This window comes from Apodemus sylvaticus, chromosome 8 (assembly GCF_947179515.1).
Source record: "Apodemus sylvaticus chromosome 8, mApoSyl1.1, whole genome shotgun sequence".
Classification (NCBI taxonomy): Eukaryota; Metazoa; Chordata; class Mammalia; order Rodentia; family Muridae; genus Apodemus; species Apodemus sylvaticus.
In genome coordinates, this window is record NC_067479.1 from 110,954,433 (window position 1) to 110,976,082 (window position 21,650).

The following is a 21,650-nucleotide window of genomic DNA, read 5'->3' on the forward strand; positions in this document are numbered from 1 at the left end:
TATATATATATATATATATATATATATATATATATATATATATATATATACCATCTCTTTGTTCAACAGTAAGGCAGACAATGACTCAAAAAGGAGGGGCTCTGAGGAAAATTTGTAATTTCTCCCAATTGTACTGCCATGCAAGCTTGCCCAAAGCATGAGGTACATAGTGTGTCGTAATAAACATGAAAACCTTTTATCATTACCAACTAAACAGGCCTGTCAAGCAAAGACATCGTGCTTGGAAACCAGGTGAAATTTTACCAGGCAAAAGAATTTCATTCATTCAGTTAGAAAATCACAATAGTAAGCCAAAATAAAAAAAAATATTTTTCTTGATGCTGGAGAGAGATGGGTCCAGCAGCTATGAGTTCTGGCTGTTCCAGAGGACAAGAGTTCTCATCACAGCACTCAAATAGACTCTGCCCTCTGAGGGCACCTAGATACCATAACAATTCGTCCACACACCCACCCACCCACCCACCCAAATTAAAAGGAACTTTACAAAACACAAAATGTTCTTATGTTGTGGAGAAAAATGTGACTGGAGATGTGGGAAGTCCCATACTGAGAATGAAATAATTGAGAGAGTAGCATTGTAAGATATAAAGAGCCAAGTATCACAGTCCATGCCTTTACTTCCAGGACCAGAGGCAGAGGCAGAGAGGCAGAGAGGCAGAGAGGCAGAGATAGGTCCTGTGATTTCAAGGACTAGCCTGGTCTACATAGTGAGACCCTGCCCTAGAATAAAGTGAAGATAGCAAAGTGTGTAAGAAAGAGGCTTTCAAAATAAAAGACACACTGAGTTCAAAGTGTCTAAACTCGGTGCTAAATTTAATATAAGTAACCTAGGAGCAAAAACCCACTTAAATGTCTTAAGTTCTCTTCACCCTTTGCCAGCTGAATAACTGTTAGTCCGACTTTATTACTCTTCCATAACTCTTTTTATAAGCAAAGAATAAACAGACCTACTCTCTCAAGATGTTTGCAAATGGGAGGGGTGCCCTGGGGCTAAACAACACAAGGCAGTGAACTCGCTGTGTTGATATGTGTGCCCCCTAGAGGCTGCTCTGCAGGCCTCTGATGAACACACACGCACGCACACACACGCACAGACACGCACACACCTATAGAAATTACTGGAACATTCCAAAGTTCCAGGAGGCCAGCTGTACTCCCTGAAGTCTTTTTAACATATACAGAGCCCGCTTTTTAAAAGCTTGAGCTATCACCACATTTTCTTCCGGGTTCCTAAAGCCCTTTTGGGTAGCTTCCACAGTCTCATCCTCCCGGAGGTGCCCGAACGAGCCCGCATCCTGGTCGAGCCACACTGGATCTGTGACTCGGCCTGACGTCACGAGCGTAAAATACGCAAAGATGGCTGCCTGGCCACGCCCAGGTCTTGCGCAGGCGTAGTCCATGGCGCGTTCCCGGAAGAGCAGAGGTGGGCGCAGTGTGGTCCCAGCCCGTGGCCCCTGGGTCCATTAGGGAGATGAGGAGGAAGCTAGTGAGGGGAGAGCCAGGTGATGAGGAAGGTTTTTAAGAATTTTCCGGGGACAAAAGGCGGGAATTGGGGTGGCCGTTGGGCGCTTCTCGCGTCAGGAGGCAGAGGTTTTCTGGAAGGGCTCCCGAAGGAGAGGAAGAGAGGCAGCGGGAGTGACATGCCAGGGCGCCTGGGCGCTGCCCCTGTCGGCTGCAGAGCTTGCTGGGAGGAAGGCGAGGAAGCTGGGCATGAGGTGGACGGCCGACCTCGGGGCTGGAAGCCGCCCTGGGCGGAGAAGGAGGCTGCTGAGGGACCAGGCAGACCCTGTGCAGCGTGCAGACCCAGAGCTCAGGCTTCCTGTCAGCATCCCACCCCGAGCGGGTTCAGGGACGAGCGTTTAATTTCAGAAAGTTTGGCACGTCTCCTTCATGGAACGTCAGTGTGGCTGGCACGTGTCTCCCTTTGGTGGCGCACCTTTAACTTTGTGCTCAGCCTAGGGCTTTCAGAGCACTTGATTAGACCCCCATCTATACTTGGGCAAATACTTTAGCCAAGAGGAGCCTGCGCCTGTGTAGGGTGCCATAGAAACTCTCCAAATGAGAGTGCTGACCTGCTAGGGTACGGTGAGAGGACTTGATTTAAGATTTTCCTAAGTTACACATGGGAAAATACTTCCCTGGTTTGGAAGGGTCATGATAGAACTGGGCAATCTTCTGCTGAAGGCAAGACCATGAGTTCCCAGTTGGTCCTCCTACTTGTTTGCCTTTCTGTCTGTGTGTGTGTTTAACTTTTTATTTATTTATTTTTTTGTCGGTTAAAATAAAATGTCCATTAGTCTTAGTGTTGGCTGTTTATTTGTTGGAATTCTGCTTAAGGTTAGAGCCTGGGTGGAGACAGAAAATATGAAGCGTCCTGAGTTTACCCGATCAGCGGTGTTTTGAGTGAATCTGGCAAATGAAAAAAAAAAAAAGTCATTAATAAAAATGTGTTTGAGTGCATTCTTTCACATTACACATGAAATTGTCAGTTTTCTCTTTTGAGAGAATTAATGTGTTGTTTCAGTACTAAAGCCAAATTGCATAGCTGAACACATGGGGGAAGATAACCTAATGTTTTTATTATTTAGCAGAAAACTTATAGCCCAGCTTTGATTAAAGATGACTTCCTTGTTTACTCAAGAAATTCACCTTTCTAAAAGACATGAAGAAATGTAAGTTTTTGAAAGATACTCCAAATATGGAGTGTATGCAAGCTTTATTAGTGAATTATGCACAGCAAGAATTAAAAATGTAAAAGTGTCATTTTTCTGACCAGAGGTTTTATTGTAGATAATTTCATTGTCTCTTAAGAATGAGATTAAATGGCACAAATATGTTCTAAACATCCATATATCTATTTTTATATATTAATGTCAAAATGTTCCCTTCCTTCACTCTTTCTAAGGTTCAAAGTAGATTTTAATAGAAACTTTGCAGTTGCAGGGGATCTGAGACAGGGGTCTCATGTAACCCAGACTGGCCTTGAACCTCTGAGTTTTCTGTTTCTGTCTCCTGAATGACTGGAGTAAGGATATTACCACCATGCTTGGCTTTTTTTTTTTTTTAAGTAAAAATGTTAAACCTTTATTAAATACTTAGAATTAAATTGTGTGTGTATGTGAATATGCATATATCTATACAGATGGCCAAGCAGTGCAGAAGAGGGTGAGAGGGCAGCAGAACCCCTGGAGCTAAGACTTAGAGACAGTTGATTGCTGCTTTATGTGGGTGCTGAGAACTAAACTCAAGTCCTCAAGAAAAGCAGCAAGAACCTATAACTTTGAGCCCTATCTCCAGCTCCAAGCTTGGCTTTCAGTAGGCTTCTTGAAATTTCTTATCCAGAGCTGACTTTATGCTCATGGAATGTGGCATGTATAGTCATAGGCCTTGCACTTGCTTGAATGTTCTAATGCCATTGTCCTTAATCATTTTGCACTTAATCCAGAATATTGTATAGGGAGCCATGATCTTAGAGTCAATATTAATCTTCATCTATCTGTGGGTTCTCAGATTTTCCTATTGTTTAACTAATTACCAAGCTCTTTGGCCTTCTAATACACTATTTTCATAAAAACAAAAACAATACAAGTGTTCATTGACCTTTTTAGTTCTACATTCAAGACATCCCTATAAAACAGTTATTTATCATTTATTTATTATTTTACTTAATTATATTGTTTTCTGTATACCACTTATATATTTTTCATTATTGTACATAATTTTCATCTTTTAGGAATCCCAAACACTTCTAAAAAATGAACAAAAAAATTTTCAAGTGTGTTATATATAATGAAATAGTTAAAGAATTTTCTCATAGCTTTTCTTCTCTCTCCAAACACTGGTTTACCTTGTAAGCATGCATACATATATACTGCCTCTCACTCATATATCAAACCGTCATCTTTCTCTTGGAAAAAGAGATAAAAAATATTTTTATTGCTTCTTCAAACATATGGAAGTTTAGCACAATTCTAAATGTGTAACATGAGATTCAGGGGTACTGAAGTGTTAAGCAGAAGGTTTCCTATAGCAAGTTATAGCAATGTATATGTGTGGGGAGGTATATATAACTATGTGTACAAGGAGATATGTATTACAGTTTGCATTTTCACCAAAAATCACATATCTTCAACACTCTACAATAATTTCAAAAGACCGCAGTGGCTAAAAACTACAGGCATATACTTATGGCATTTGGGAAGTGTATGTTAATGAAACAAAAATAATTTTACCCAGATTGGCTGAAGACACAGTAAACTATCTACTCTTTTCATTTCCTCATTAGTTGATATAATAATTGGCTTTCTTACTGAAAGCAATCAAGAAAGAAATGTTATATATTGGTCAAGTAATAAAATACTTGCTTTTCAATTTTTCCTCTGTATGTAATCTTCACTTTTTTCCAGAGTATCACAAAGATTAATGTTACTTCAGAAAATGAAAAATAAATTTGGAGATCAAAACGCAGAAAGGACCTCTCTCCTCCAAGCCACTGAGATTGCTTCTAGAAGAAACCTCCAGCTCTTGCAGGTAATTCCCGTGACTTGGATGTAGATGTCTTCCTCTGTCCTAAGGTATTTACATGCATCTCACAATTTTGACTCACATCGTTTCTTTGTTTTTAGTAACTAGCAGAATTAATGAGCCAATGTCTTTTTCAAGCCCATGTTAGTTAGGCAAATAGCATATGGATTCTTGCTTTTTGAAAGTGAAAAAAAAGGGAGGTTTACATAAGCTAAATTTTTTCTGTCAACCAAAAAAAAAATCAATGACGACAGGGAGAATATTAAGGTCACCTTTGTGCAAGAAGCAGCAGAAAGCATATCCTTACGTTTTTCATACTCTCCCTTTCCAGGAAGGCCCACGAGGACATGTGTGTGATGTGTTTAGACTCAACTCATACTAAACAGCACAAAAATGTGAACCATTTGATTTTGCCCAACTAATTCCACAGTAAACACACAGAATTCATTGTGTGAGAGCTCATTTCCCAGACTCCTTCGGGTGGTTGTGGAGTAGGTGGTCAAAGTAGATGACGGCATGGGGGCTCACCATTTGGCCAGTGTGCCCATTTGGAATAAAATCATATGTGTAACATTTTTGGCTGCTTGCTCTACTATGCTTCCAGAATTGTGTGGCTTCATCCATAATTAAAACCCTAGAGTTTGCTTCCATTCAAGCTTCCAAGAGATCCTATGACTAAAACATTTGGTAGTAAGACTATATTATTTAAGTTATAAAGCAGTGTTTTCAGTTTTTATTGTTAAATATTTTCATCGATAGGCATGATACAGCTATCTTCTATCCTCACTACAGGATAAAGGGAGAGGAAAATTCAGTTATCTTCTCAGCTTCTGGCAGTTTGATCCACAGTAATTTAAGTCACAGCCATAGTGCTACCAAAGCATTCTATATTGCCATATGTCTTACTTGCCCAATGGTGTTAACAATATTTATTTTTAAATGGAAATATATAGGATACTCTGGAAATTGCTGTGGAAAGTTAGAGAAACTAAATTGGAAAACTTGATTGCTACTACCTGAGCGATGGTGTGCTGTTTGGGTTTCAAGGGTTTTCCTTTTAATGAGCAAGCATCTGATGAGTGCCTGGAGCTGAACGTGGAGATAACAGACTAAGGCTCCGTCAACGTCCGTTCTTCAGGGAGGCTACAGATTAGAGAGCATCAGGCCTGTCTGAGCTCCTTAGTACTGATACTGTATACGAGCCCATGCTACGTTACGTGGAGTAGAATGGACACTATGAGGATTAAGACTGAAAATGTGCTTGAGTGCTATTTTAAGATAGAGATTTTCCACACCTTTCCAAAAATATCTTACATGAATTTATAATTTTGGTGTAATTTCTTTGTTCTGACATAATTAATGAGACAGAACTAATGTAAAAACATTAGTAGAGACTTCTGAGGTGAAGCTAAACCTCACCTGTGTATAAATAATTGAAACATTCTACTGGATTCTTAAGTTAAAAAAAAAAATCAAGAACAAAAAGACCAGTGGCCCTATTGATGGTAGTGGGATTATGAACTAATTAACTTGAAAATTCACGGGACACAAAGTTGTGTTTGTTCAGAGACTAATGGTTTGAATGAAAAAATGTTCCCCATAGGTTAACATGTTTGAATGCTTGGTCTCCCGTTAGTGGTGCTGTTTGGGAAGAGTATAGAACCTTCAGGAGGTCTAGCTTTGCAGGAGGAAGTATGTCACTGGGAGTGGACTTTAAGAGTTTATAGCCTCGCCTCACTTCCTGTTTGCACGCCCTGCAAACTTGGTCCTCTGGAAGAGCAGCCCATGTTCCTAACCACTGAGCCTTCTCTCCAGCCTGTTTCCCTTTTCTTGAATCATCTAAGGAGAAAGTCAATCTTTCTTAAATGTGTGTAATTGATAAGTGATCTCCAAGCTTCCAACTACACACACACACACACACACACACACATACACACACACACACACACACACACACATTTATCCTCAGTTCCCACATGTTTACTCACCACCATCCATAACTCCAGTCTGAGGGAATCTGACACCTCTTTTGACCCCAGAGGGTTCTTGCACACACACACAGCGCATAGCCATATGCCCAGAAACACATATACGCCTAAGAATTTTAAAATGAATAGAGAAACTGTTCTTTCATAGAGGTAAGGATGGCTAAAATAAAATAGCCATCAACCCAATCTCCTTATATTTTTTATATTTTTATATAAAATTCAATTTTTTATAAAGTTCTGTTTGTATGCATACATATGTGTATGTCTGTGTGTAAAGTTTAGTTTTATATTTTATAAAGTTCAATAGATTGGGTGTAGTAAATGCAATCCACCAAAGATCTGTGGATATAATCCATCGTACATTCAGGAACATCGGCATCTAGAGAAGGGAATGCACTGGCCTCCATAACTAAAAGCAAAGTTTAGTGTGCTGGGATTTCCCAGACTGTCACAAACTGAGAGAACAAAACACCTGTCTTCATAGTCTCCTACTCAGAACACCTGCTGCACTGCAGGCATGGTGATCATTACAGGCATGATCTCTTCCCTGCCTGTGTTCAATACACTTTAATTATATATGCATTTTAAATCCTGTGTTGCCTTTGTTTTTTAAAAAAAACTTTCAGAGCAGCATTAATGGTACTACTATAGAAATCACTGTATAAAGGTAAGATAAAGAGGATTTGAATCTCTTAGCATTTTGTGTGGAGAGATATTTTCTGGGGATATAGGGTGCTAGAGAATAGTCCCAGGCCCTCACACATGCTACACGCACACTCTACCCGTGGCCTGCTTTCCGTTTCCCAAGAGAGGGATGGTGTGTAGAGGAGGGGTCTGGAGAACGGGATTAAACCCTCAGCAAGCATTCCACTGCGGAACTATAGCCTCAGACCTTATTTTACTTTTGATTTATATATTGTGGAAGAGGGTGCCACAGATTTTTGTGAGGGTGGGGGAATAATTTGTGGAAGAGATTTCTTTGTGTGTTGTGTGGGTTCTAGAGATTGACTCAGGGTCTCAGCCTATCCTCAAGCACGCTTACCCATGAGCCAGCCCACAGCCAGTCCTACAGCCAATCGTCAAGCACGCTGACCCAGAAGCCATCCCATGGACCTGCTTTTCCTTCTGAAAAAAGGTCTGAGTTTCCCAGACTGCTACCTTGATAGGAAATGAATGTACAAACAATAATCCTCCTGCCTCCGGCTCCTGAGAAGCTGTGATTACAAGTCTGTGCCACAAGGCATAGCTTATGGGAAAGACATTAAATAGCATGTCTATTGCACTAACCGAAAAGTTAAAATTTATTTTTAACATTAAATATTTCTCAAAGGTTTAAAAATAGATAAAAGTGAACTTGACCTGCCTTTCCTGTTTCTCATGGGGGAGACTCTTACTTACCTACACTCACTTATCACAAAGTTATTCATACATATATTTTGTTCCTAACAAAATTTGCCGTGAATGTGATACGTTCCTGTGAAGTCATTTGTGAAAGGCAAACTAGTGTGAACAGGTAAGATAAAAACAGAAGTGAGGCAGGTGGAAGGGGAACCACCACGAGGGAAGAGAGGGCGCGCAGAGGAAAGCGACAGGTACAAACAGAAGGTAGGGACACACGCGCATGCGTGGAAATGCCCTAACAGCGTCCGTTAGTTTTTATGTTAACTCTAAAATTACTTTTCAAAGCAGTATCAAATGCAGGAAATTTTTTTAAAGGAGACCTAAGGAAAGGACTAATCCCATGAAATATTTGGCATCTTAGTAAATTAATTGAATCTGAAGCAAGACAATTCTGAGTCAAATTTCAGTCAATAATTGTCATAAAAGACCATGCACTTAAAAAATGCAAGCTGAGTGACTTTTCCCAATTAATATCAGACAGAATATCAGCCTTAAAAACAATCATCATGGGTGTGCAGTTAGAAGAAAGGGTAGATTTTGTTTGTATAAATGTGTTATAAAATGTGATCTCTCCCTGTTCCCTTCCCAAAGCCTCACACAGCAAGGCCTTTCTGTGTTCACAGCCTCACAGGGAAGCTGTATTAGCCCTCCTGGCAAAGAGAGGATAGGAAAGCAATACAGTCAGAAACAGAATGGCCGAGATCAGCCTGGAAGGGTCATGGAGCAGGTAGTAGTTGGGCAGGAACTTAGCCGACTGTCGCCTGGATGGCCAACGACGAAAACAAAAGAAACAGCTGAACCTGCAGGCGCAAGGCCTGGGCCGGATCACCAGAACCATAAAATCCAACATGAGACTAAGTTAATTTTTGAAGTAATTATAAAATATTGTAAATGTTTGCTTTAAAAATATTTTTCTCTCTAGCCTTCAAATTTTGGATTCAAAGTTTATACTTAAGTACATTGTAGCTAACAACTGCCACACTTCAAGCCCTGGTAGGTTAGTTACTGGGTAAGAGTGTTAAGAGTGGCAATTGAGAAAGGCCACCAAGTTTGAGTTTGATGTTTGGGGCAAGAGCACGCCAGTGTTGGTGATTGCTGACTAGAAATATTCTAAAGGCTCTGGGCCAAGCACACAGAGGCACCAGCAGGGTTTGGTCTAAATTACAAGCCAGTTTCATCAGTGAGGCAAGTTTAGGCTAACCTAATCTAACACAGCAATTCTCAAAGTTAGAAAGGAAAAAAAGTCAAACTTTTGTTTCAGTTATTTTATTCCTTCTCATTTGACTTCTGATTTTTGTTTAAAGAGAATCTGTCTGCTATATACTAGTTACCTAGTTATATGTAGTTAATGTCAGAAACAGTATACTGAATGCTTAATTCCTTTTTTGTATTTAGTTGTTGTTTTTCAGAACGAGGTATCAAATCTAAGCCCTTGTACATGTTAGATGACTACTAAGCCACAATTCCTGCCCTGTGCTTAGTCATTTCATAAAGATTTGTCTTTAGCTATGTGTTATGCACAGGAGTGCAGGTGCTTGTGAAGGCCGGAAGCTGGCATCTCATCCCCTGGAGCCGGAGTTTCCGGGTCTTGTGAAGTACCTGATTTGGGTGCTGGGAACCAAGCCACCGAGTCATCTCTTCAGCCCCTGCACGGAGTATTTAAAACATGGCAGCGTCCTACCATTCCTCCAGGGTGACTTATGAGATGTTGCTTTATCTGAAATTTGAAATGTTTCAGCTCTTTGTGACTTTTTATACCTTATACTGGGATTAGGCCATTCTTACCAAATGGAAGACTCTCCACGCCAGCCCCAGATGCCACTACCATGAAGTCAATCTCTGATAGTTTCCCCTCTGTCTGACCTGACAGGTTCTTGCAGGCTCCTGTGTCTGCCATCCAAGCTTGGAATTGGTCATTGCTTCAAGGAGCTCTGGCTCCTTTTGGCAGGAAATATATTTAGAGCTCTCAATCTGGGCACTGGGGCTATTTATTGCAACTTCTTTGATTTTCCTTTTTGAGATAAGATACAACAAGAACTCCTATCAGTAATTCCAATCCAGTTAAAGGATTGAAAGGTTTTTTAACTTAAAACCATTGATTTTGTGCCCCTAATTCCCCCACCTTATACCAGAGACCTCAGTTCTGAGCCGACTGTGATAGCTCGCGGCGGTAGCCTTGGGAGGTGAAGCAGGTCTTCTGTGAGCTTGAGGCAAGCCCGAGCCACAGATCGAAGCCTCCTTTGAAAAACAAACCCAAGCACTTGATCCTCAGAGAGCTCCCCAGCACCACATACCTGTTCGCAGTAGTCTCCCGATCTGCAGGGCTCATGCTCCAAGATGCCCCACCAGACACCTGGAACATGCTCATGCCACGTGCTATGTACAGTGTTCACTCATATTTGCACACTTGTAACGAGGCTTAACTTACAAAAAAGGCACAGAAAAGAATCCGCGGCAATAGAGTGTAATGGTTATATTCTAATAAAAACTGGGTGGGCGTAGTTTTAGGGGGCTGTGCTGTACTTTCCATTCCTGTGGCGTTAATGTGTGCCTCAGTGATGGTGTGAAAGTGAGGCAAGTGGCCACGTACTGCCAACCACACAAGGGCCACTTAGACACCACCCTGTGATACTTCAGAGGCGGATGGAGCAGCCCAGACCACTGCCAAGTGGCCAGTGAAGCACACTGACATACCGTGTGCATATTGACAGAGAGGGTGTGCAACCCACGGTGTGAACACGGGGGAAGTCAGGAAACTTCACTGTGCCACTCAGAATGGTGCACAATTTAATTTATTAGTTGCTGTTTCTGATGTATACGTCCAAGCTGGATATCGATGCCAAGGCCCATGTATGCTGTGTGCTAGCTAGCCCGCACGGCACTTCTGAGATGTACCTCTAGTCCCCAACTTTCAATTTGCTATCTGAAGTCCACTGTCGACCGTGGAATCTGAAACTGGACATCAAAACCAAGGATAAAGACAACTACTGCAGTGACTGTCCTGTGATACAGACAGACACCACTACTGCCACCATTGTGGCCACCGGAAGTACTTTGTAGTAGGACACTTTGTTTCTAGGGCTTGTCCTACCAAGGAAGTTCAGTCAATACTACGTTCAAAGGCCAGCTAATGGTTGTGCCACCACCAATACAGTACCTCTGTTTTGCTCGGTTGCCAATTTCTGATATTTGCTTTTGCATGTTCACTAATGCTCAGTCTCTTTTTAATTAATTAATTATTCTACATCCTGGCCACAGCTTCTCCTACCTCCTATTCTCCCAGTCCTCTCCCCTTCCCCATGCCCCCATCCATTCCTTGTCTGCCTCTCCTCAGAAAAGGTGAGGCCTCCCATGGATATCAAGCAGCCCTGTCATATCGGGGTCTGCTCAGACGTTTAAGGGTCTGGTGGCAGATCTGTAAGGCAGAGTGACAGTTCATAGGCAAGCAGGTCTGGCTTGCTCCTGCTCTCTGCTCTGGAACTGTCCTTGCTCATCTTCAACACCATTTTTTTTTCCTTTTTTAAGTTTCTGAGTTTGCTCAAGAAACTTTGCAATTGTGGTTATCCATTCAGTGACTTAAATGCACATTAAAGAGGCATGTCTATCATGTATACAGTTGTTATCGAGGGGGTGTTGTATAGAAATATCAAGATAGAACTTCTTACAGAATATGCTCACTAAATTATGGTCTTTTTGTTTATTTGTTTTACTCTAGTCAGGCCAAGGAAGCCACACTTCACCCATTTACCTGGGAATCCATTGTTTCTGCATCTAAGGTATATGAGGATAGATTCCACGTGGTTGTTTAACCAACAAGTTGATCCTAGGACAGTTATGAAATAAAACAAAATATTCTCTTGGCATGTTTCACAGCAAATACTCAGTGAGCGCTTGAACGGACAAATCAGTAGTATGACTATGGCACAGAGAATGGAGTGGAAGCAATGGAAGGCTTCCGGAAAGAGCAGTCTAGAGAGCTGTGTGGTCATGTGGGCACGAGGAGGAGTGCAGCAGAAGCGCCTGGCTGTCAGACATCAGCCCCACGCAGCCCACTCAGCGAGGGGCTTGACCCGGTAGATCCAGGAGAGGTAAAGTGGAAGTCTAGCCCTTCTAAAGCAATGCTGGAAGCTGGGTAAGAGGCAGTCACGAAAGAAGAGAGTAAGCATGGGAAGACAGATGTCACGCAGCTTAAGAAAGACACACTTGGAAGAAAAGGAAGAAAACCAAGCCATCTGAGGAGGAGAGGTCACTGAAGTGATGCGGTGTGGGTAGATGCAGTGTCTGCCTCCGTTGGCGTCTGCTCTTTTGTTTGCTTAGCTACTCGTCTGTGCGATATGAAGTGCCCTTATTTTCTGTCTTCAAGAAAAATCCTGATAGTATCAGAGTTAAGTGTCACCCAGATCTGCCCCTGACAGCAACAGTGGACCTGTTCTCAGAGTCCTGGCAGATCTGAGGCAACAATTATTCTGTGTTTTGTTAGTTGGATTACTAACATAACCTATAACTTTTACAAACCTTGTAAAATCTCAATAAAGCAACCACAGAATCGTCATGCCTCTGTATGTGTCAGGGCATCAGCATGTGTCTTTAACATGCATCTTAGCTGTAAACCTGTAGGAGATAGACATGCTGACATCAGTTTTTATATCCCTGAATTGTGTATTGTTCCTTCAAATCACCTTCCCCTAGACAGCAGGTGCATTAATGGTTGTGCAACTTTGGGGAGTCCCTTTAGGGAATTTCCTGTTTTTCCTTTTTACATTTCACACCCGTCCCTTGCTCCCGCCGCTACCATCTGCTATCTTTTTTCTCCTGTTCAGCATTGGCTTCTTCACACCCCACTCCCACGCCCTCTTCATTTCTCGCCGTCTGTCCACGAGTCCTCTACTTAGATTGCTCCGATGCATGCGCATGGATCAAGAGAACTTTGTGCTAGCAATTCACTAAGCTCAGAGGAGACACAGAATATGCCAAGCCCTGCACCCAGACCTCTGTGAACCTAAGATAGTAAGTATGCTCTAGACAGCAATTCTGCTGGTGTGAAGAGCATTTCTTAGCCAGACTCAGATGCTTCTGTAACAACATGCAGAGCCCCACATTTCTCTGCGTGTGTTTAAGGTGTGTAGGGAAGGAAAAATTATACCAGGGTAAGCTTAATTGTGCTGCTGTTTTTATAACCATAGAAGAAAATATGCTTATCTTGAAATTAAACTACAAATTTAAGTGTGGTTCTTGAATGCCATCCATGAACTGATGTACTGCCTAGCAATGACACTTCCTATTGGTAAATACCATCCACTAAGTAGTGTAATGCTTAGCAATGACACTTCCTATTGGTAAATACTGTCCACTAAGTAGTGTACTGCCTAGCAATGACACTTCCTATTGGTAAATACCATCCACTAAGTAGTGTACTGCTTAGCAATGACACTTCCTATTGGTAAATACCATCCACTAAGTAGTGTAATGCTTAGCAATGACACTTCCCATTTAAATTATCATGAAAACCCAGTCCTAAAGACCTGTAGGTGCTTTTACCACACAGCCTGAGGGCTATACATGACCAAGGATAGCAATGATACAGCCAAAGGCAGAATTGCAAACTCTTATTTGAACCATTATGAAATGGGAAGGAGTGTAACTTGATCATGTAGTTCTCAAACATGATCTTGGTGGATGTTTCAAAATGTCAAAAGGTTACACATGTGTAGTAGAATATGTTTAAAAGCTCCTGTTACAAAGTAGCAAGATAACTCATTAAGAAACCATAACTATGTGAAATGTTTGCATGGTATAACATTTTAAATGGAACATTGATAAAATATGTGCCATCTCTGGGCTTCGTGCATCAACTGTAGAGCCTAAACTCTTCACTACAGTATGAGTCTGTGTGTCCAGTGTACATCTCAGTGATTTATCATTGTTCCATTTTACCTGATTTCAGGTGACCTTAAGGCTGTTATAGTTATTGCTCTGGTCTTTTATTTATTTATTTATTTATTTATTTATTTATTTATTTGCTGTGCTTATTTCTGTATCAAGACTCTCTTTATGTAGTGTAGACTGGCCTTGAACTCAATCCCCCTGCCACAGCCTCTGAGTTCTGGGATTATGGTCATGCTTCACCAAACCCAACTCTGAGCATTTTTAAAGGAAACATTTTTGTTTTTCAAACTAATTACTGGCATTTACCAGTTATTCAAAGTAAAAGGGTAGAACACAGAAGTACCACCATGTTCCCATATTAAATGAGAAACCCTGTACTTGTAGTGGAAGTGGGTTACTTGATTTATAATAAGGGCCCCTACCTCTGTGTCCCTCCATTACAGCACAAACTCACTGAATCCAGAAAAGGGCTGAGGTGAGAGACTTGGAGTACAGACACTGGGGGTGTAGGTGCCATTTACATCACATATGCATAGACTTCATTTTTCAAATGCTGGTGTCTGTTACAGGACATAGACGCTGCAGAGAAGGCTTTTCAGACCAAGCTTATCCCACACCCACAGCCTGTGGTGCTTTCTCTTGAGGTAAGACCCTAAGTTAACTCTAACAAGAATAACAGCTGTAAGTTCCCTGCAAGTTTATCAAGGGCTTCCCAACTGTATTGCCCAGGTTTTAGTCAATAAAATAAATAATAAAAGATTGGTTACTATTTTTATGTCCACAGTACAATGTTTTGTATGTCGTTAGCAATTAAGGGATATCTTGATGAAAAAAATTATCTAATTGGAATTAATAATTTTTAATTATCCAGTTTGTGTTTATGTGCAAGTGCCATGCATGCACACATGTTGTGGTATATATGTGCAGGTCAGAAGTGCCATGCATGCACACATGCTGTGGTATATATGTGCAGGTCAGAAGTGCCATGCATGCACCCATGCTGTGGTATATTTGTGCAGGTCAGAAGTGCCATGCATGCACACATGCTGTGGTATATATGTGCAGGTCAGAAGTGTCATGCATGCACACATGCTGTGGTATGTATGTGCAGGTCAGAAGTGTCATGCATGCACACATGCTGTGGTATATACGTGCAGGTCAGAAGTGCCATGCATGCACACATGCTGTGGTATATATGTGCAGGTCAGAAGTGTCATGCATTCACACATGCTGTGGTATATATGTGCAGGTCAGAAGTGTCATGCATGCACGCATGCTGTGGTATATACGTGCAGGTCAGAAGTGTCATGCATGCACACATGCTGTGGTATATATGTGCAGGTCAGAAGTGTCATGCATGCACACATGCTGTGGTATATATGTGCAGGTCAGAAGTGCCATGCATGCACACATGCTGTGGTATATATGTGCAGGTCAGAAGTGCCATGCATGCACACATACTGTGGTATATACATGTGCAGGTCAGAAGACAACCTGCGCGAGTTGCTTCTCTCCTCCTGTCATGTGAATCTGGGAATCAAATTCAGGTAATCAGGCTCAGTGGCAAGTGTCTTAACCTGCCAGCCATCCTAGTTCTCTGACGGAATTCAGATCATATCTATCTCTATCCCCCATGTCCCTCCCCCTTTAAAATAACCTATTAAGTCCAGTTAGAGCTGCCCTTTGTGGATGTGAGGGACTCACTGGAGCATGGCAAACCTACAAGTTACCACCTCAACAAAGAATGAGCCTCTGTCCCCCTGCAGTTATCCACCGCCAATAGCTCTTTACCTCTCCCCTTTCTGCTTGGGTGTTGGCTGCCTTGGTCCTGTGTAGGTAACCACAGTAGCTACATGCTCATGCCTGGGATAGCCATGTCATATCCACAAAACAAGCACTCATTGCCACCCTCTGACTTTCACATTCTTTTGGCCTCCACTTCTAAATAGAATTGCCCTGCAGGGGTAGACAATGGAAATCCCAGAAGACATGAGCTTTTAAATGAAAGCTGGATGCTTCCTATGAGTTATTGGTCAAGAAGTCTGCAAGGTCTCCAAGACAACAAAGCCTATTGCTCTTGCCATCATATTGGTTACCTACCATTAGTGCATGGTAAAACACCATGAAGACTGAAGACACCATGCACTTGGCTTCTAGATATGGAGAAGTAAATTTCAAACTGACAGGAAACTTCCTCCCTGCTGCCTAGGTTTCATAGTGTCAGAAGATGCTGTGTAGGCTGCTGAGAAAGAAAAGACATCAGTGGTCTTGCCTAGTACTGAACCCTACATGCTCCACTACTAGGCTGCTAGGTAAGACGTGCCCCCAGCTACAATAGTGTCACAACTGCTTTCTCACTGGATTTCAGACCTGCTCCACAGGATGGAATTTGTTGTTTGATACTGGAATCCTGGTCAAAAGTCCATGTCTATGGAGGCCATAGCCCCTAGAATTGTTAGTTTCCTAAATGGGCATGCTGTCGATTTGCCTTCAAAATGTTTATGCCTATACCCATAGACCTTGACTGTTGTCAGCCTCAGTGAGAGAAACTTCTCTCTGCAATGGGCAGTAGTCAGTGCAGCTGCAGAACTAACTGGTCACAGTGCTGAGGAGAGATTCGGTGCTCATCCTCAATGGGACATCAATATTCACCAAGGCTCAGGAAACAAAGAGCAGAAATGATCTAAGACATCTTGTCTTGTCACATTGAAGCAACTGTCCTAATGTACCAGAACAGACAATAGACTGTGACTCTTCAAGTGACATGGTACTCAACCAAGGAGTGCTTGTTGGAGATGTAAGAAGGAGCAATGTCTTCCTAGACCAGGCTGTGGCCAAAGCCATTCAGATACAAACCACCAGTAACGTGGTAGAAGGCTGAGACAGGAGACTGCTGTGAGTCTGTATAGCGAGAAAACAAAACAAAACAAAATGGAAGATGAAAGAAGAAAAAATGTCTACCCCCATGCTTATCACCCAATACAATTTTATTAGTCAGGTTTCAAAAGCAGATCAGAAGACTGGCGAAAGTGAGCCATATTTGGTATGTGGCTGTGTTTGTGTGGATGTGAATTTACTACACAGAAAAGAGTTTCATTTTCCACTTCTAATGAGCTTTCTCAGATGTAATTTTTCTTTTTGCCCAATCGGGGATAAGAATAGACTTAAAAGTCTGAGGCTGAGAATCTGCCCCTCAATTTTCTGTGTCATTTAGGGTAACAAGAAAAAGCACTGATCAAATGCAGAAAAAACTCTGGCTCAAAGTTGTGCATTGGGTATGTCCTCCTTTGTTGAATTCACCAATGCCTTATTTTAGCAAATACAGGGCCCACACAATAGTGGTTAATTCAGCCGTGAATGGTACAGAGCTCCCCTCCCCCATCTCTGGCCTTGGATAGTATTCTGAGCTACTCTGGCACAGCGGGGTAACCTTTATCTTAAGTATGTCAAGCTGTTTCTCAGACCACATGCACAGATGTATAGATATTTAGAATCTCTCACACCATCTTCAAACAGCAGAACCACTGTACCTTTGTCATGCTCAGAGTGAAAAATTATGTGTTCCTAGTGCTATCTGACTCAGTGCTGAATTAGTCTCCCCCAAATACTAATTATGTTCATCCAATAAAAAAAAATGCCATCCCATGAGACAAACTTTGGCCTCTTTAGAGGTCACCCCAAGCCCTCTTCCACACAGTGCAGCAGTAGAACACAACAGTCAGACATATACAGCATGTCAATTCCCATCAAAATGGGTATGCTACAGTAGTGATTTTCTCACTATAAAAGTCTAAAGAGCTGGAGAGCTGACTCAGCAGGTAAGAGCACTTGCTGACTAAGATCTGAGTTTGGATCCCAACACCCACTTAAAGAGCCAGGCGTGGCCCAAATGCCTTAGGTCAGCACTGTGGAGCAAGACACAGGAAGACTGCTATTGCCAGGCTAGCTCCAGGATCAAAGGCACTGTCTCAAAAGAGTAAGGCAGAGCGAGGTAAATGGGGCTTCGCAGTCTCCTTGTTCCCATGGGCATGTGCGCGCGTACACACACACACACACACACACACACACACACACACACGCACATACACCACACATAGACACCACATTTCTACACATAAATTTTAGAAATATGACAATTTGTCATGTCAAGTATTCTTTTAAAAGACTTGTGGATATATAACACCCCACACACCTTTATGTGCCATTACATTCTTGGTCTTGGGGCTAGGTCATATCCTCTCCTGTTAATTCTAAGGAAATTGCTCATGTATAATCTTTTGTGATCATTTTACTATGGATAACCCCAGTTATGAACTGTAGAACTGTAAACAAAAAATTTAATAACAGGTACCATAAATGACAGTACTGATAATAATCACAAGGCTGGCCACAAGAGGGCGTGTAAAATCACAATAAAATTTAAAACCTTATTTCTGCCAAGCTCTGGTTTGCTGAGAAATTTGAAAATTAACTCTAGTAAGTAGCCAGTTTTTTTTCCCTAAAATTAACATAAAATATACTGAAGAGGAAATGCACTCTACAATATGTGTGTGAGTGTGTACACTTGCACATATACACACTGAAGATAATAAACATTTAGACTATTGTGAAGAGCCAAATTCAACTGTTTGACATGCTTTCTTCCTTTATTTTTTCAGACTCGTTACTGGGCATCAGTAGAAGAACATGTCCCCAAATGGGAACCGTTTCTTTTAGGAAGAGCACTGTATCCAGTTCGTACTGAAAATCAAAATGAGGCACCATTCGTTCAAAAAGAGGCAAAATCATGACTTATTCATATGCTCTTTAAAAAAAAAAAACCTATTTGATAAAACTATGTAAGTCATGGCAGGAACTTAGGGAAGAAGTTTTATTTTGTCATTGTTTTCTATTGTTTCATTGTTTCATTGTTTCCTTGGCAGCAGCAGTATGATAGTTCTCTGGAAAGTCTCAGGTTAGACCCTTGTACAGTCATAGATTCGCCAAGAAAAGTGTTAAAAATTAATGGTAAGGCATAATGTTTGTTAAGGTGGTGTTAAATCCGTGTTGTGTGTGCTTACAGCCCACAGCCTCGCTCTCCACTGACCGGGCTGGCTACAGGTGTCTTACAGCCGTGGTTTCCCATCATTCACAACAGGAACTGGAGCAGGGCCGAGGCGCTGGCTTGCTTACGTGAAAGGCCGCCATGCTTCAGCTGCTCTTGTTCAATACTAGTTATCAGAAAATAGATTCATGTGGTTGTGTGCCTCAGACAGCCTTCTCCAAGTCCTTAACTATAAAGCATTCAATAGTTAGCCAGTTTGGGGAAGGCTCAAGATGGTTTTGAAAAAAAATCTATGAGAGCTGGGAATGGCTACTCAGTTCTGACAGGGTTATTTGAAGATTACCAACCTTGTGAAAACAAATGCCCCTCCCGAAATGCTGTCAGCTCCCCTCCCCCTCCTTCCTATTATTATCTCTGAAACTTAAAAATAAAACAAACTCGGAAAGCTGTGGGTCACAACGCTCAGCAGAGCTTGAGTCTCCAGTTCCTTACTGGCTGCCTGAGTACTGGGAAAGAAACAGAGTGTGGTTTCCTAGCTGTGGAGGCAGCTTCCAGTGAGATGCCTGCGCTGCGCTGTACCACATGGAAGCGTTCTGAATCGTAAATGCGGTTTTATTGTGGTAAAAGTTCTTCTTCCTTTTGTTTGTTTTTTGTTGCCTTTAAGATAAAGATCTCACTCTATAGGCCAAGCTGGCCTTGAAGTCACAGCTACCCTGTTTTAGCCTCTAAATACTGGGATTAGAGGTATGAGCCCCGATATTTAGGTTGTTTGTATTTTTAAAAGAAGACAACAGAATAAGTTAAAATGCACATAAACACTACGACAAAAAAACTAGTAAAGCATCCATTGTGCAACACGTTCCTGTTCACTACCATCTTGAACCGTCCTGTTGAGTGGGTGTTGGTGTGGGTAACAATAACATTGTTTTCATAATATGTGCTGGCAGATTAGCACACTTCTCTGCAGTGTTAACAGTTGTAATTAAGGAACAAACAGCACAGGGTGTCAGTCCGATGACAATTTCATCTATAGTGTCACAATACAAAATGTCACAAAATATTAGAGCTGTTATATAGCTATAAAAAGTATCGTCTTAAGAGCTGAAGGCATCTCAGAGAGGAGACAGAGATTGGAGGAAATGGAACGCTGACTTAGCGGCCAGAACAATTTTATACATTCTCAAGACTGTCATGAAAACAAATTGATAATTTTTTCTGTTACATTACAGTTTGGGCTCCAGCCATCCAGTTGATTTAGCAGGAAAATGCAGGTTTCTTAGCAGCTCCAAATCAGTAAACAGATTTAGATGTAGAAAGGAACATGAGGTTTATTTATTTATTTATTTTTTGTAAATCATCTAGTCTCCCAGCATATGCACATAAAAAGGTGAATGAAGCAACGTGAAACTTACTTCTCTTTAGTCAAGTGAAAAAAGGCTAAACATTTGTTAGCTGGTAAAATATTGTGTCAAGTAAGCGGGAACATTCCAAAATTAAGCAGTGGTTGATATGTTAACGTCCTCAAATATTTCAGTGCTCACTTCCTTTGAGATCTGTAAATTAAATCACCAGTAGGTGGAATTAAAATACAAAACGAATGGCAATGTAACCTCTCCGGAAAGGCTTTGTGTTTTCTCTCTCCCCTACATCGACTGACTTGCTAGCTTCATTTGGTAATTTTTTAAGTGTAATCTAATAAAGCTTACACAATTTTGAGCAGAGAGAAGGTGTTTAAAGGCTGCAGCTGAGCCATTTCTCCATTTTGCTTAATACTTCACAAATTCCCACAGATGACTTTATTCTTGGCCCCTGCAGAGACTACCCCACCCCATCCTGCCTTGTAGACTGTAACAGATTGCACCACATGGTGTCTGTTAAAAAAAAATCCCATGGGCTCTGGGTATCCCATTAAAGGGCTTTATATTTCTGTGGGCAAAGTAGCTTAACACAGAAATTTTCAAACATTGTTTAATGGAGGGAAGGAAGGAAAGAAGGAAGGGAGGGAGAAAGGAAGGAAGGAAGGAAGGAAGGAAGGAAGGAAGGAAGGAAGGGAGGGAGGGAGGGAGGGAGGGAGGGAGGGAGGGAGGGAGGGAGGGAAGGATGCTACATACAAAGTATATCTTCTGCAACTAGAAAATTGCTATAAGGAAACAGGAAATACCTACTCAGCCCTTCTTCCTCCAAATCAATATTTTTAAATTTTTATTATTTTTAGTTATGTGTATATTGTAGGGATACACACATACAGGTGCCAAATAGGTCAGAGGCATTTGAGCTAGACTTAGGAGCACTTGTGAGCTGCCCAATGTGGGTAGGTGCTGGGAACAGAACTCCGGACCTCTACAAGAACAGTAGACCTCTGAACTGCTGAGCTGTGTTTCAATCAACCTAATCAGTATCTTTCCCACCCCCCCACCCCCCGAGACAGGGTTTCTCTGTGTAACCCTGGCTGTCCTGGAACTCACTCTGTAGACCAGGCTGGCCTCAAGTCCAGAAATCCTCCTGCCTCTGCCTCCCAAGTGCTGGGATTACAGGCATGAGCCACCACGCCCGGCTTAATCAGTATCTTTTAATTCTCCATGAATATGACATAATGGATTTGGGTTTTTGTTTGTTTTTAAAGAATATATAGAGTTGAAGGGAAACTGTTGGTCTTCATTTGGGGGGTTTGTTTATTTGTCTTTGTTTTTAAGATCAAAGATTTTCCTCCAAAGCCTTTCTGGGCTTGTTTAAAGCATAAATATTCAGAGCTCACTTTCCGCTGGAACATTTCTGGTTATGAAGTT

At 41.6% G+C, this 21,650-nt stretch overlaps 1 protein-coding gene across 7 annotated transcripts; it reads left to right on the forward strand.

Moving 5' to 3' along the window:
* The first annotated feature begins 1,381 nt into the window (after nucleotides 1-1,381).
* Nucleotides 1,382-20,580, forward strand: C8H3orf14 (chromosome 8 C3orf14 homolog). 7 transcript variants are annotated; one of them, XM_052190340.1, is made up of 5 exons: nucleotides 1,382-1,444; nucleotides 2,610-2,693; nucleotides 4,428-4,551; nucleotides 14,390-14,464; nucleotides 18,479-20,580. In XM_052190340.1, the coding sequence occupies exons 2-5, from the start codon at nucleotides 2,641-2,643 to the stop codon at nucleotides 18,608-18,610; spliced, it is 384 nt and encodes a 127-aa protein (XP_052046300.1). In that variant the 5' UTR covers nucleotides 1,382-1,444; nucleotides 2,610-2,640; the 3' UTR covers nucleotides 18,611-20,580. The 7 variants fall into 7 exon arrangements, with proteins under 7 accessions (XP_052046300.1, XP_052046301.1, XP_052046302.1 ...); XM_052190341.1 differs by having other exon boundaries at nucleotides 1,387-1,444; nucleotides 2,613-2,693; XM_052190342.1 differs by lacking the exon at nucleotides 18,479-20,580 and adding an exon at nucleotides 15,302-16,017 and having other exon boundaries at nucleotides 1,398-1,523.
* Nucleotides 20,581-21,650: the final 1,070 nt, after the last annotated feature.

What these genes read in the sequence shown, in the direction of transcription:
- C8H3orf14 (XM_052190340.1), top strand. Translation starts at nt 2,641, where the DNA reads ATGACTTCCTTGTTTACTCAAGAAATTCACCTTTCTAAAAGACATGAA. An exon ending in TCTAAAAGACATGAAGAAAT is followed by an intron (nt 2,694 to 4,427) that starts GTAAGTTTTTGA and finishes ACTTTTTTCCAG; the next exon opens with AGTATCACAAAGATTAATGT. An exon ending in GAAACCTCCAGCTCTTGCAG is followed by an intron (nt 4,552 to 14,389) that starts GTAATTCCCGTG and finishes TGTCTGTTACAG; the next exon opens with GACATAGACGCTGCAGAGAA.